Consider the following 15481-nt stretch of genomic DNA (forward strand, 5'->3'; position numbering starts at 1 on the left):
TATAAATTAATTTTCTGAAAAGCAATCCAACAATCAACGCCTGAAGTTGACATTTCTGCCATTTCCTTACCCTTTCTGAATATCTCTGCTATATGCGTTGTTCCTTCTACAATACAATACAATACAATACAATACAATACAATACAATACAATACAATACAATACAATACAAAACTTACAAGTCAAATTGTTCCTTCTCAACAAAACTTACAAGTCAAATTGTTCCTTCTCAACAAAACTTACAAGTCAAATTGTTCCTTCTCAACAAAACTTACAAGTCAAATTGTTCCTTCTCAACAAAACTTACAAGTCAAATTGTTCCTTCTCAACAAAACTTACAAGTCAAATTGTTCCTTCTCAACAAAACTTACAAGTCAAATTGTTCCTTCTCAACAAAACTTACAAGTCAAATTGTTCCTTCTCAACAAAACTTACAAGTCAAATTGTTCCTTCTCAACAAAACTTACAAGTCAAATTGTTCCTTCTCAACAAAACTTACAAGTCAAATTGTTCCTTCTCAACAAACCTTGCAAGTCAAATTGTTCCTTCTCAACAAAACTTACAAGTCAAATTGTTCCTTCTCAACAAAACTTACAAGTCAAATTGTTCCTTCTCAACAAAACTTACAAGTCAAATTGTTCCTTCTCAACAAAACTTACAAGTCAAATTGTTCCTTCTCAACAAAACTTACAAGTCAAATTGTTCCTTCTCAACAAAACTTACAAGTCAAATTGTTCCTTCTCAACAAAACTTACAAGTCAAATTGTTCCTTCTCAACAAAACTTACAAGTCAAATTGTTCCTTCTCAACAAAACTTACAAGTCAAATTGTTCCTTCTCAACAAAACTTACAAGTCAAATTGTTCCTTCTCAACAAAACTTATAAGTCAAATTGTTCCTTCTCAACAAACCTTGCAAGTCAAATTGTTCCTTCTCAACAAAACTTACAAGTCAAATTGTTCCTTCTCAACAAAACTTATAAGTCAAATTGTTCCTTCTCAACAAAACTTACAAGTCAAATTGTTCCTTCTCAACAAAACTTATAAGTCAAATGGTTCCTTCTCAACAAAACTTACAAGTCAAATTGTTCCTTCTCAACAAAACTTACAAGTCAAATTGTTCCTTCTCAACAAAACTTACAAGTCAAATTGTTCCTTCTCAACAAAACTTACAAGTCAAATTGTTCCTTCTCTACAAAACTTATAAGTCAAATTGTTCCTTCTCAACAAAACTTACAAGTCAAATTGTTCCTTCTCTACAAAACTTATAAGTCAAATTGTTCCTTCTCTACAAAACTTATAAGTCAAATTGTTCCTTCTCAACAAAACTTACAAGTCAAATTGTTCCTTCTCAACAAAACTTACAAGTCAAATTGTTCCTTCTCAACAAAACTTACAAGTCAAATTGTTCCTTCTCAACAAAACTTACAAGTCAAATTGTTCCTTCTCAACAAAACTTACAAGTCAAATTGTTCCTTCTCAACAAAACTTACAAGTCAAATTGTTCCTTCTCAACAAAACTTACAAGTCAAATTGTTCCTTCTCAACAAAACTTACAAGTCAAATTGTTCCTTCTCAACAAAACTTACAAGTCAAATTGTTCCTTCTCAACAAAACTTACAAGTCAAATTGTTCCTTCTCAACAAAACTTGCAAGTCAAATTGTTCCTTCTCAACAAACCTTATAAGTCAAATTGTTCCTTCTCTACAAAACTTGCAAGTCAAATTGTTCCTTCTCAACAAAACTTACAAGTCAAATTGTTCCTTCTCAACAAAACTTACAAGTCAAATTGTTCCTTCTCAACAAAACTTACAAGTCAAATTGTTCCTTCTCAACAAAACTTACAAGTCAAATTGTTCCTTCTCAACAAAACTTACAAGTCAAATTGTTCCTTCTCAACAAAACTTACAAGTCAAATTGTTCCTTCTCAACAAAACTTACAAGTCAAATTGTTCCTTCTCAACAAACCTTGCAAGTCAAATTGTTCCTTCTCAACAAACCTTGCAAGTCAAATTGTTCCTTCTCAACAAACCTTGCAAGTCAAATTGTTCCTTCTCAACAAAACTTATAAGTCAAATTGTTCCTTCTCAACAAACCTTGCAAGTCAAATTGTTCCTTCTCAACAAAACTTATAAGTCAAATTGTTCCTTCTCAACAAAACTTACAAGTCAAATTGTTCCTTCTCAACAAAACTAAGTCAAATTGTTCCTTCTCAACAAAACTTACAAGTCAAATTGTTCCTTCTCAACAAAACTTACAAGTCAAATTGTTCCTTCTCAACAAAACTTACAAGTCAAATTGTTCCTTCTCAACAAAACTTACAAGTCAAATTGTTCCTTCTCAACAAAACTTACAAGTCAAATTGTTCCTTCTCAACAAAACTTACAAGTCAAATTGTTCCTTCTCAACAAAACTTACAAGTCAAATTGTTCCTTCTCAACAAAACTTACAAGTCAAATTGTTCCTTCTCAACAAAACTTACAAGTCAAATTGTTCCTTCTCAACAAAACTTACAAGTCAAATTGTTCCTTCTCAACAAAACTTACAAGTCAAATTGTTCCTTCTCAACAAAACTTACAAGTCAAATTGTTCCTTCTCAACAAAACTTACAAGTCAAATTGTTCCTTCTCAACAAAACTTACAAGTCAAATTGTTCCTTCTCAACAAAACTTACAAGTCAAATTGTTCCTTCTCAACAAAACTTACAAGTCAAATTGTTCCTTCTCTACAAAACTTACAAGTCAAATTGTTCCTTCTCTACAAAACTTACAAGTCAAATTGTTCCTTCTCTACAAAACTTATAAGTCAAATTGTTCCTTCTCTACAAAACTTATAAGTCAAATTGTTCCTTCTCTACAAAATTAAGTCAAAGACATGTGACTGACACGTATCGTGCTCCAAATAACATGTTAACAAAAATAATCCTTTAATATTTTCAATATACGTATGTCTTAATTTTCACTGTTGGTCAATCCAAAACTGATGACAAAACTGAAACTGTAACTGCAGACAATCAGCTAAAGCGTTGTTACCGAGGAAAATGCTTACATGTACACATCTAGAGTCTCATTCAACTCACTCTTTGTTTCGGGGGCCTCGGGGGGCATGTCAAGTCCAAGGTCACGCGTTGACATCCAGGCAGCGAAGCAGTCCGAGTCATCCAGGTGGATCGTTAACAGCTACACACACACAACATCTTTATCACATCCAGTCAGAAGAAAAAGAAAGCATGAACGCATGCACACACACAAATTCTCACTCTCTCTCTCTCTCACACTTGGTCTCTCTCGACCTCCCTCTCTCTCTTCCTCACTCTGTCTCTATCTCACTCTCTCTCTGTCTTGTCTGTCTCTCTCTCACACTCTGTCTCACTCTCTCTGTGTCTTGTCTGTCTCTCTCTCACACTCTGTCTCTCTCTCACTCTGTCTGTCTGTCTCTCTCTCACTCTGTCTGTCTCTCTCACACTTGGTCTCTCTCGACCTCCCTCTCTCTCTTCCTCACTGTCTCTCTCTCACTCTCTCTCTGTCTTGTCTGTCTCTCTCTCACACTCTGTCTCTCTCTCACTCTGTCTGTCTCTCTCTCTCTCTCTCACTCTGTCTGTCTCTCACTCTGTCTCTCTCTCACTCTGTCTCTCTCTCGCACTCTGTCTATCTCTCTCTCACACTCTGTCTCTCTCTCACTCTGTCTCTCTCTCTCACTCTGTCTGTCTCTCTCACACTCTGTCTCTCTCTCACTCTGTCTGGCTGTCTCTCTCACACTCTGTCTCTCTCTCACTCTGTCTGTCTGTCTCTCTCTCTCACACCCTGTCTCTCTCCCACACTCTGTTTCTCTCTCACTCTGTCTGTCTCTCTCTCACTCTCTCTCTCTCACACTCTGTCTGTCTCTCTCTCACTCTGCCTCTCTCTCACTCTGTCTGTCTCTCTCTCACACTCTGTCTCTCTCTCACTCTGTCTCTCTCTCCCACACTCTGTCTCTCTCTCACTCTGTCTGTCTGTCTCTCTCTCACACTCTGTCTCTCTCACTCTGTCTGTCTCTCTCTCACTCTGTCTGTCTCTCTCTCACTCTGTCTGTCTGTCTCTCTCCCACACTCTGTTTCTCTCTCACACTCTGTCTCTCTCTCTCACACACTGCACTTTGGCTACACACATTTACATCAATTTCTGGTGACAGATTAGAGATTGTTTGGTAGGGCTTTGACCCAGCTGTAGATTAGAGAAACCACAGGCTATCAATTCCCCCCAATATCACAGCGGAACCCCCCTTTTAAGACCCCCAAACATCTGAAAAATCAAGTCTTAAAAAGAAAGGAGTCTTAACCCTTACACCGGTGCAATTCTTTAACACGTTACATAGCCACTGGTGAATTAACAGAGAGAAAAGTAAAGAAAAACGGTCATATAGGTTTTCGCATCCATGGGAGGTAATCGGAACCGACCAAACAGACTGAGCCATTAGCGCGACATATGTCGTGACAACCAGCCTAAGGGTTAAAATGGGAGTACATTTACTGAGGTTGTGAAGAGATCATCTGAGACACCAGGGTCCTAAAAGAGAGGTTCCACTGTATTCACCCTGTGATAAACAAGGCCTGGTAGTCATAGGACTCACCCCAGTCTTGAGGTCGACAGAGAACCAGTTAGGGACGTAGACCATCTTGAAGTGACGTTTGATCTCCTTCTCAAAGTCAACCGGACCCCGGTCCTCCACTTTCTTGGCCTGAAAACACAAACAGACACTGACACACTGTGCTCATTCCACACTGACACACTGTGCTCATTCCACGCTGACACACTGTGCTCATTCCACACTGACACACTGTGCTCATTCCACGCTGACAATCACATTTCATTTCTTATTCTTGCCTTTACTTTACTTCACTTTATTATTCCATTGCTGGCAAATTCCAGTTGCTTCCTCTCAGTGGAAAGCTAGCAGCAACAAGTGGCGCTACCCAGGTGTGTGATCTTAGATGTAATCTTACCACCTGCACTTATGGCAGAATGACCCAGGTCTTGTACTATGGTGACACGGATAGATGTAATCTTACCACCTGCACTTATGGCAGAATGACCCAGGTCTTGTACTATGGTGACACGGATAGATGTAATCTTACCACCTGCACTTATGGCAGAATGACCCAGGTCTTGTACTATGGTGACACGGATAGATGTAATCTTACCACCTGCACTTATGGCAGAATGACCCAGGTCTTGTACTATGGTGACCCGGAGGTGAGATATGGGTACCATCTCCAAGTCTGCACATAATGTTGACCCGTGTCCGCCCGGCCTGGATTTCAACCCCTGATTGGATCACAAGTCTAGCGCTCTACCAACTGAGCTACCTGGTTTCCATTTGCAATCTTGTTACATCTGTTAAAATTAAAAAACCACGTCATAATCGCAGAATCCAAACTTCCTACAAAAACTCCTTTTTTATAGTCATAGAAGTTGGCCCTCATAAAATACGGAGGTGTTTCACCACTGTGAGGCAAATCAATTTCTAAGCCCATGGTTCTCAATAACTAAAGCATACTAGAAATGCATGGCAAAGACAAACCTCCTCTCTGATTTTGTTTACTACTGTAAGATTTACTTGCTTGAGTAACAATTTATAATCTGCCAATTGATCTGTTATTTTCTTTAGATTATCAGACAAAGCTGAGAGAATCAGTATGAAACAATAGGTGTCACTTCACTACCGTCAAAACATCCCACAATGCAACGTTGCTGTCGGTGTCTTTGGTCAGGATGTGTCGCTTGTCGTTGAGGACGTGGTACTGACGAATGCTGGGCCCGCCTGCACATCCACACAATGATGTTGATTCCCCATCACAAGCATAATTAAGTGTGTCACCATTTCAACTTGATATATGGACTGGGTGGCCGAGTGGTAACGCACTTGCGCTCGGAAGCGAGAGGTTGCGAGTTCGACCCTGGGTCAGGCCGCAATTTTCTCCCCCCTTTCCTAACCTAGGTGGTGGGTTCAAGTGCTAGTCTTTCGGATGAGACGAAAAACCGAGGTCCTTTCGTGTACACTACATTGGGGTGTGCACGTTAAAGATCCCACGATTGACAAAAGGGTCTTTCCTGGCAAAATTGTATAGACATAGATAAAAATGTCCACCAAATACCCGTTTGACTTGGAATAAAGGCCGTGAAAGGTGAATGCTCGCCTAATAGGCTACTGAGCTTTACTGGCCGATGTGAATGCGTTATATATTGTGTGTAAAAAATGTCTGTTTGTCTGTCTGTCTGTACAAAATTCCATTTCAAACGGCAGAAATTAATATGTAAGCGCCTAGCGCTATATCTAGATTAGGCGCATAAAAATGATCACAATAATAATAATTATAATATATCTCCTCCTTGCTAAATCCCTCCCCCCTTCTTCTTTCCTGTCAGTCCCCTCCACCCCTCTCCACCTTTCCCTCACCTGTGTTTCCCTCTCCACCTTTCCCTCACCTGTGTTTCCCTCTCCACCTTTCCCTCACCTGTGTTTCCCTCTCCACCTTTCCCTCACCTGTGTTTCCCTCTCCACCTTTCCCTCACCTGTGTTTCCCTCTCCAACCCATACCTGCCCCCCTTCCCCACCCCCCACCCCCCACCTTAAAGTCTCCCTTTCTCCCTCTCCTCCGACACTCTCCCATTATACCAAGTCGTCACCCTTCATGCTCCCTTCAACACATCCTTGACACACATTAACCCTAACCCTTCAGTCATTCTCTTCCCCTCCACCTCTCCTACCTTCACCCCCCTCCCCCCCACCCCCACCCATGTACCTTCAATGACAAAGTCGGGCTGGGTGGTGGCGGGACGGATGCGGTCGTTGTCGTATTCCCCGGAAACTCTGGAGCTGGGTAACACCACCGGCTGTCACACACACATACATCATGTCAATATCAGTGCTAGCAACACGAACATCATGATAAGGCCTAAAAAAAAAATAGGTGTGGTTACGGTAACCCGACCTACCCTAATTTTAGGGGCCGATCCTATAACTTTTTATTGCATTTGTAAAAAAAAAAAAAAAAAAAAAAAAAAGCAATGAAAGCGAACGCACCCGAGTCGCACACTTATTTCCCTGTCAAGTAGGTTTAATTTGTACACATTAGAAAAAAAAGTTTAAAAAAAAAAAAGTGATTGCCTACCTACCTACCCTATTTTTTTTGGCTATGTTACCGTAACCACACCTATTTTTTTTTTTGGCCTAACATCAACACTGATAGCAACACATCCTTGACACACACCATCAGAACATCCACACTGATAGCAACACATCCATGACACACATCATGACAACATCCACACTGATAGCAACACATCCATGACACACATCATGACAACATCAACACTGATAGCAACACATCCATGACACACATCATGACAACATCAACACTGATAGCAACACATCCATGACACACATCATGACAACATCAACACTGATAGCAACACATCCTTGACACACATCATGACAACATCAACACTGATAGCAACACATCCATGACACACACCATGACAACATCAACACTGATAGCAACACATCCTTGACACACATCATGACAACATCAACACTGATAGCAACACATCCATGACACACATCATGACAACATCCACACTGATAGCAACACATCCTTGACAAACATCATGACAACATCAACACTGATAGCAACACATCCATGACACACATCATGACAACATCAACACTGATAGCAACACATCCTTGACACACATCATGACAACATCAACACTGATAGCAACACATCCATGACACACATCATGACAACATCAACACTGATAGCAACACATCCATGACACACACCATGACAACATCAACACTGATAGCAACACATCCTTGACACACATCATGACAACATCAACACTGATAGCAACACATCCATGACACACATCATGACAACATCAACACTGATAGCAACACATCCTTGACACACATCATGACAACATCAACACTGATAGCAACACATCCTTGACACACATCATGACAACATCAACACTGATAGCAACACATCCATGACACACATCATGACAACATCAACACTGATAGCAACACATCCATGACACACACCATGACAACATCAACACTGATAGCAACACATCCTTGACACACATCATGACAACATCAACACTGATAGCAACACATCCATGACACACATCATGACAACATCAACACTGATAGCAACACATCCATGACACACATCATGACAACATCAACACTGATAGCAACACATCCATGACACACATCATGACAACATCAACACTGATAGCAACACATCCTTGACACACATCATGACAACATCAACACTGATAGCAACACATCCTTGACACACACCATGACAACATCAACACTGATAGCAACACATCCATGACACACATCATGACAACATCAACACTGATAGCAACACATCCTTGACACACATCATGACAACATCAACACTGATAGCAACACATCCATGACACACACCATGACAACATCAACACTGATAGCAACACATCCTTGACACACACCATGACAACATCAACACTGATAGCAACACATCCATGACACACATCATGACAACATCAACACTGATAGCAACACATCCATGACACACACCATGACAACATCAACACTGATAGCAACACATCCTTGACACACACCATGACAACATCAACACTGATAGCAACACATCCATGACACACATCATGACAACATCAACACTGATAGCAACACATCCTTGATACACATCATGACAACATCAACACTGATAGCAACACATCCTTGACACACATCATGACAACATCAACACTGATAGCAACACATCCATGACACACATCGACATGACAACATCAACACTGATAGCAACACATCCTTGACACACACCATGACAACATCAACACTGATAGCAACACATCCTTGACACACATCATGACATCAACACTGATAGCAACACATCCATGACACACATCATGACAACATCAACACTGATAGCAACACATCCTTGACACACACCATGACAACATCAACACTGATAGCAACACATCGACACACATCGACATGACAACATCAACACTGATAGCAACACATCCTTGACACGCATCATGACAATATGCACAAAGGATGGGTCAGTCTATGACTGCCCGTGGACAATGACCATTGGTAAACTGGGCGGAATAAATGGGTGAGCGAATGTCTGTACATGTCTGTGTGTCTGGAATCAAAGTGTCGTGTAGCTTGATACAACAGACTACATTAGATCCAACTGTCAGGCAAGCACCACTCACCCAGTTCTTGATGCAGGAGTCGGTAGTCGCGACCCATAGCGACGGTGGGTCTGTGGGGGTCAACTCCAGCTGTGGCAAGCAAGCAACAACAAAACGGTCAGTTTTTCGTGAAACAAACACAGCTAGTAACATTTCGACATTTTCATTGATTATTGCTGACAAACGAAAAGATAATGCATTGCCAGTTTCATTTAATCTGAAATTAAGAACACGCAGGATAAAACACATCTTCCTGAAAATCATCTTTCACTACAGTCTAGGCAATCTGCGTACATACCCTACTGTGAGGCTCCCTGTCAAACATACCCCACTGTGAGGCTCCCTGTCAAACATACCCCACTGTGAGGCTCCCTGTCAAACATACCCCACTGTGAGGCTCCCTGTCAAACATACCCCACTGTGAGGCTCCTTGTCAAACATACCCCACTGTGAGGCTCCCTGTCAAACATACCCCACTGTGAGGCTCCCTGTCAAACATACCCCACTGTGAGGCTCCCTGTCAAACATACCCCACTGTGAGGCTCCCTGTCAAACATACCCCACTGTGAGGCTCCCTGTCAAACATACCCCACTGTGAGGCTCCCTGTCAAACATACCCCACTGTGAGGCTCCCTGTCAAACTAAATGATTCGCTCAAAGTGTTAACACTTGTGTTAAATGCAATGTCCCTACCGCTGCGTTATTTGTGGAGATAGCTGTGATCTTCTGTTTCCTACAGGGAGATGGGGGTACAACAACTTGACATCCAAGCCTGCAACATTTGGCTGTGACTCCATGATGCAGAATTTTTCAACTGCACTCAGAAGCAGTGCTCACAGCAGTGCTCACAGTAGTGCTCACAGTAGTACTCACAGTAGTGCTCACAGTAGTGCTCACAGTAGTGCTCACAGTAGTGCTCACAGCAGTGCTCACAGCAGTGCTCACAGTAGTGCTCACAGTAGTGCTCACAGTAGTGCTCACAGTAGTGCTCACAGTAGTGCTCACAGTAGTGCTCACAACAGCAGTGTTCACAGTAGTGCTCACAACAGCAGTGCTCACAGTAGTGCTCACAGCAGTGCTCACAGTAGTGCTCACAGTAGTGCTCACAGTAGTGTTCACAGTAGTGCTCACAGTAGTGCTCACAACAGCAGTGCTCACAGTAGTGCTCACAACAGCAGTGTTCACAGTAGTGCTCACAACAGCAGTGTTCACAGTAGTGCTCACAACAGCAGTGTTCACAGTAGTGCTCACAACAGCAGTGTTCACAGTAGTGCTCACAACAGCAGTGTTCACAGTAGTGCTCACAACAGCAGTGTTCACAGTAGTGCTCACAACAGCAGTGTTCACAGTAGTGCTCACAACCGCAGTGTTCACAGTAGTGCTCACAACAGCAGTGTTCACAGTAGTGCTCACAGTAGTGCTCACAGTAGTGCTCACAACAACAGTGTTCACAGTAGTGCTCACAGTAGTGCTCACAACAGCAGTGTTCACAGTAGTGCTCACAGTAGTGCTCACAACAGCAGTGTTCACAGTAGTGCTCACAGTAGTGCTCACAACAGCAGTGTTCACAGTAGTGCTCACAACAGCAGTGTTCACAGTAGTGCTCACAACAGCAGTGTTCACAGTAGTGCTCACAACAGCAGTGTTCACAGTAGTGCTCACAACAGCAGTGTTCACAGTAGTGCTCACAACAGCAGTGCTCACAGTAGTGCTCACAACAGCAGTGTTCACAGTAGTGCTCACAACAGCAGTGTTCACAGTAGTGCTCACAACAGCAGGTTCACAGTAGTGCTCACAACAGCAGTGTTCACAGTAGTGCTCACAACAGCAGTGTTCACAGTAGTGCTCACAACAGCAGTGTTCACAGTAGTGCTCACAACAGCAGTGTTCACAGTAGTGCTCACAACAGCAGTGCTCACAGTAGTGCTCACAGTAGTGCTCACAGTAGTGCTCACAGTAGTGCTCACAACAGCAGTGTTCACAGTAGTGCTCACAACAGCAGTGTTCACAGTAGTGCTCACAACAGCAGTGCTCACAGTAGTGCTCACAGTAGTGCTCACAGTAGTGCTCACAGTAGTGCTCAAAGTAGTGCTCACAACAGCAGTGCTCACAGTAGTGCTCACAACAGCAGTGCTCACCTTCAAGACGGGCGCCTTCTCCTCACACACCAGCTCCCTGCAGTCGGGATTCCTGATGTCTGTCGCCCATACCTGGTGGTCGCGCCCCCCTGAGTACATGATGGAGAACGTCTCGTTGGCCTGTAACACACCACACACACATTATGCCTGTAACACACGGTGACACACTACACAAACAATACCATGACTGTAACACTCCACCCACACATTATGCCTGTAACACACCCAGCAATAGATATCACACCTGGTGGTCGCGCCTCCCAGAGTACATGGTGGAGAACGTCTCGTTGGCCTGAATATGCCTAGCTGACCACAAGATGACCAGTGGGCACAACTGACCAGCAGCTTCACATCATGCAGCTCAACATAGCACACAGTACACCGCCAACAGTCACCAATACATACTACAGTGGGCACAACTGACCAGCAGCTTCACATCATGCAGCTCAACATAGCACACAGTACACCACCAACAGTCACCAATACATACAACAGTGGGCACAACTGACCAGCAGCTTCACATCATGCAGCTCAACATAGCACACAGTACACCGCCAACAGTCACCAATACATACTACAGTGGGCACAACTGACCAGCAGCTTCACATCATGCAGCTCAACATAGCACACAGTACACCACCAACAGTCACCAATACATACAACAGTGGGCACAACTGACCAGCAGCTTCACATCATGCAGCTCAACATAGCACACAGTACACCACCAACAGTCACCAATACATACAACAGTGGGCACAACTGACCAGCAGCTTCACATCATGCAGCTCAACATAGCACACAGTACACCGCCAACAGTCACCAATACATACAACAGTGGGCACAACTGACCAGCAGCTTCACATCATGCAGCTCAACATAGCACACAGTACACCGCCAACAGTCACCAATACATACAACAGTGGGCACAACTGACCAGCAGCTTCACATCATGCAGCTCAACATAGCACACAGTACACCACCAACAGTCACCAATACATACAACAGTGGGCACAACTGACCAGCAGCTTCACATCATGCAGCTCAACATAGCACACAGTACACCGCCAACAGTCACCAATACATACAACAGTGGGCACAACTGACCAGCAGCTTCACATCATGCAGCTCAACATAGCACACAGTACACCGCCAACAGTCACCAATACATACAACAGTGGGCACAACTGACCAGCAGCTTCACATCATGCAGCTCAACATAGCACACAGTACACCGCCAACAGTCACCAATACATACAACAGTGGGCACAACTGACCAGCAGCTTCACATCATGCAGCTCAACATAGCACACAGTACACCACCAACAGTCACCAATACATACAACAGTGGGCACAACTGACCAGCAGCTTCACATCATGCAGCTCAACATAGCACACAGTACACCGCCAACAGTCACCAATACATACAACAGTGGGCACAACTGACCAGCAGCTTCACATCATGCAGCTCAACATAGCACACAGTACACCACCAACAGTCACCAATACATACAACAGTGGGCACAACTGACCAGCAGCTTCACATCATGCAGCTCAACATAGCACACAGTACACCGCCAACAGTCACCAATACATACAACAGTGGGCACAACTGACCAGCAGCTTCACATCATGCAGCTCAACATAGCACACAGTACACCGCCAACAGTCACCAATAAATACAACGGTGGAACCCCCGTTGACCCCCCCCCCCCCCCCCCCCCCCCCCCCCCAATTTGAAGATATTCCTCTTTATAAAACCTTACTTTCTTAGTTTTCCTGTTCATGACCTCCATTTCATGACCTCCATTTCATGACCTCCATTTCATGACCTCCATTTCATGACCTCCATTACATGACCTCCATTACATGACCTCCATTTCATGACCTCCATTTCATGACCTCCATTTCATGACCTCCATTTCATGACCTCCATTACATGACCTCCATTTCATGACCTCCATTACATGACCTCCATTTCATGACCTCCATTTCATGACCTCCATTTCATGACCTCCATTACATGACCTCCATTTCATGACCTCCATTACACGACCTCCATTTCATGACCTCCATTTTATGACCTCCAATTCAAGACTTCCACCTTTTTAAGACCTGATTTTCTCGGACTGTTCAGGGTCTTAATGGGGGGTTCCACTGTACCACTGAAAGTAGAGCGGCGAGTTACCTGCAGCGCCCACACGCCCTCGTCATGCACTCGGAAGGTTGCCACACACCGCTGTTGTCCCAGCGACCACAGTCGTATCGTTCCATCTGAGCTGCCGGACAGACACTGCAACAGCCAGAAATTGTGTTACACGGGTGAGCTACTTGCTAGCTCAAACACTCCAATAACAAAATGAACAACAAACAAAGGAACCACATTTGTGGCACATTAAACCATGTAAAACATGTAAAACTAACCCCAAAACACATAAATGAACACACAATAATGTTGACAGGTCCCACTGCTAAAAACACACGTTCTCACATGGACATAAGCAACCATTTATCTTTGTCATGCTCTGTGAGAAGTACAATCAAAATAAAGATATCTGTCTGCAGCCCAAACATAGCTACTGTATCCTTGCCTACCCCTAACAAGCAGACACATTTGTACAAGTTCCACCCCTGAAAAACAGCCCACAGACTGTAGTTTGACACCACCTCATTAACATTATATACCCACATGTGGAGAGATGGTTTATTTATCACACGGGTGATCTTTCACACCTATGTAAGATACATGTTTATACCAACCTGTGTGCCGTCTCTGTTGAGTACAAGGGCCTTGACATTGTCGGTGTGACCTTTCAACTTCATCAGTTTCTGGCAGGTGCGGGGATCCCACACGCGCAGCACTTTTTCCGTTGACCCCGAGACGATGACCGTGCCGGGCGGGTTCATGGCCAGGCTATAAATAGAATCCTTGTTCCCCGTCAGGCTGGATGCTGAAATGACACAGCGTTCTCTCTGTCAATGGGTTCACACAGTCACTATGACATCACAGCATATTTTCAAGTCCCGCCACTTGCTCACCGTCACGTCACGTCACATCACATCACAGGTAGTGTTGTTCCCACACTTGCAGGACAACACGTCAGTTGAACCTGGGCTGAAAATACGTTTCTATATCTATATACGGCTTGTGTGTGTCTGTCTGTCTGTCTGTGTGTTCACGATTCACGGCCAAAGTTCTCGATGGATCTGCTTCAAATTTGGTGGGCATATTCAGGTAGACCCCGGACACAATCGTGGAAAATTTTGAACACGTGCGTGCTCTCAGCGCTGAACCGATTTTGGTTTTTCTGTACATCCATTCCCAGTAACTCTTCCTTATCTTCTCCAGTGTTTTGCACGTTTATCTCCCTTCCTTCATACGGTGCGCCGGCGAAGCCGTCGTACACCCGGCAAAGCCGGGTCCCCGGCGAAGCCGGGTATTCGGCTCTACTTCTTCCCGGCGAAGCGGGTATTCATCTAGTAGGTCATATGTGGCTGTATCTGAGATTTTGGGCATTGTTGACTGAAGCCTCTGATTGGAGAAACGCGAGGTCAAAGTTGGACGAAAATGTAAACAAACTACTGTGCTCACTGACTCCCTTTTCAAGCAGAAGTTGTTAGCGTTTAAGGAAATATCAGTGACAGCACATTGTAAAACAGATGACAAGTAATGGAAAACAGTCTTGGGATGCACATGAATAAGTTTTGACCACAGTGACTGTTTTCGCAGAAATGGCCACTTATGTCCTTGCCTTAATGTCTGCTTAGTTGAAAAATGGATGGTCAGAAGACCTTCATGTTAAAACTAACCGACGGTCGACTGGCCAGTGGTCAGAGCAATGCGTCAGATTAAACAGGATGCGTCAGTGACTGAGGCCTGAAAACAACACCCCATATGTATAGCACTGTAGACCACATAAGCCTTTTGCTTGTTATTTGATTTCACATGTAGTCTATTGTTTCTTTTGTTTGGCAATGTATGTTTGCTAGTGCTCAACGGTTTTTATCTGGCATGCTTTCATTTAAATCAAAGTTTCAAGTCAACTTCAACCATACATGTACTTTGCTTTCAATTTCAGAGATTGTAC

At 43.5% G+C, this 15481-nt stretch overlaps 1 protein-coding gene across 2 annotated transcripts in view; it reads right to left on the minus strand.

The window, feature by feature from the left end:
• Positions 1 to 15481, minus strand: part of LOC138980565 (WD repeat-containing protein 48-like) — a 42172-nt gene that overhangs the window by 17909 nt on the left and 8782 nt on the right. For both annotated transcript variants that reach the window (XM_070353453.1, XM_070353454.1), the window contains exons 6-13: positions 14154 to 14344; positions 13582 to 13686; positions 11397 to 11516; positions 9280 to 9348; positions 6780 to 6870; positions 5700 to 5797; positions 4607 to 4714; positions 3078 to 3177 (exon numbers count right to left, since the gene is read on the minus strand). In XM_070353453.1, the coding sequence (XP_070209554.1) occupies positions 3078 to 3177; positions 4607 to 4714; positions 5700 to 5797; positions 6780 to 6870; positions 9280 to 9348; positions 11397 to 11516; positions 13582 to 13686; positions 14154 to 14344 (882 nt within the window). The remainder of the gene's footprint in view (positions 1 to 3077; positions 3178 to 4606; positions 4715 to 5699; positions 5798 to 6779; positions 6871 to 9279; positions 9349 to 11396; positions 11517 to 13581; positions 13687 to 14153; positions 14345 to 15481) is intronic.

The sequence above is a fragment of the Littorina saxatilis genome, linkage group LG11 (genome assembly GCF_037325665.1).
Source record: "Littorina saxatilis isolate snail1 linkage group LG11, US_GU_Lsax_2.0, whole genome shotgun sequence".
NCBI classification, from domain to species: Eukaryota; Metazoa; Mollusca; class Gastropoda; order Littorinimorpha; family Littorinidae; genus Littorina; species Littorina saxatilis.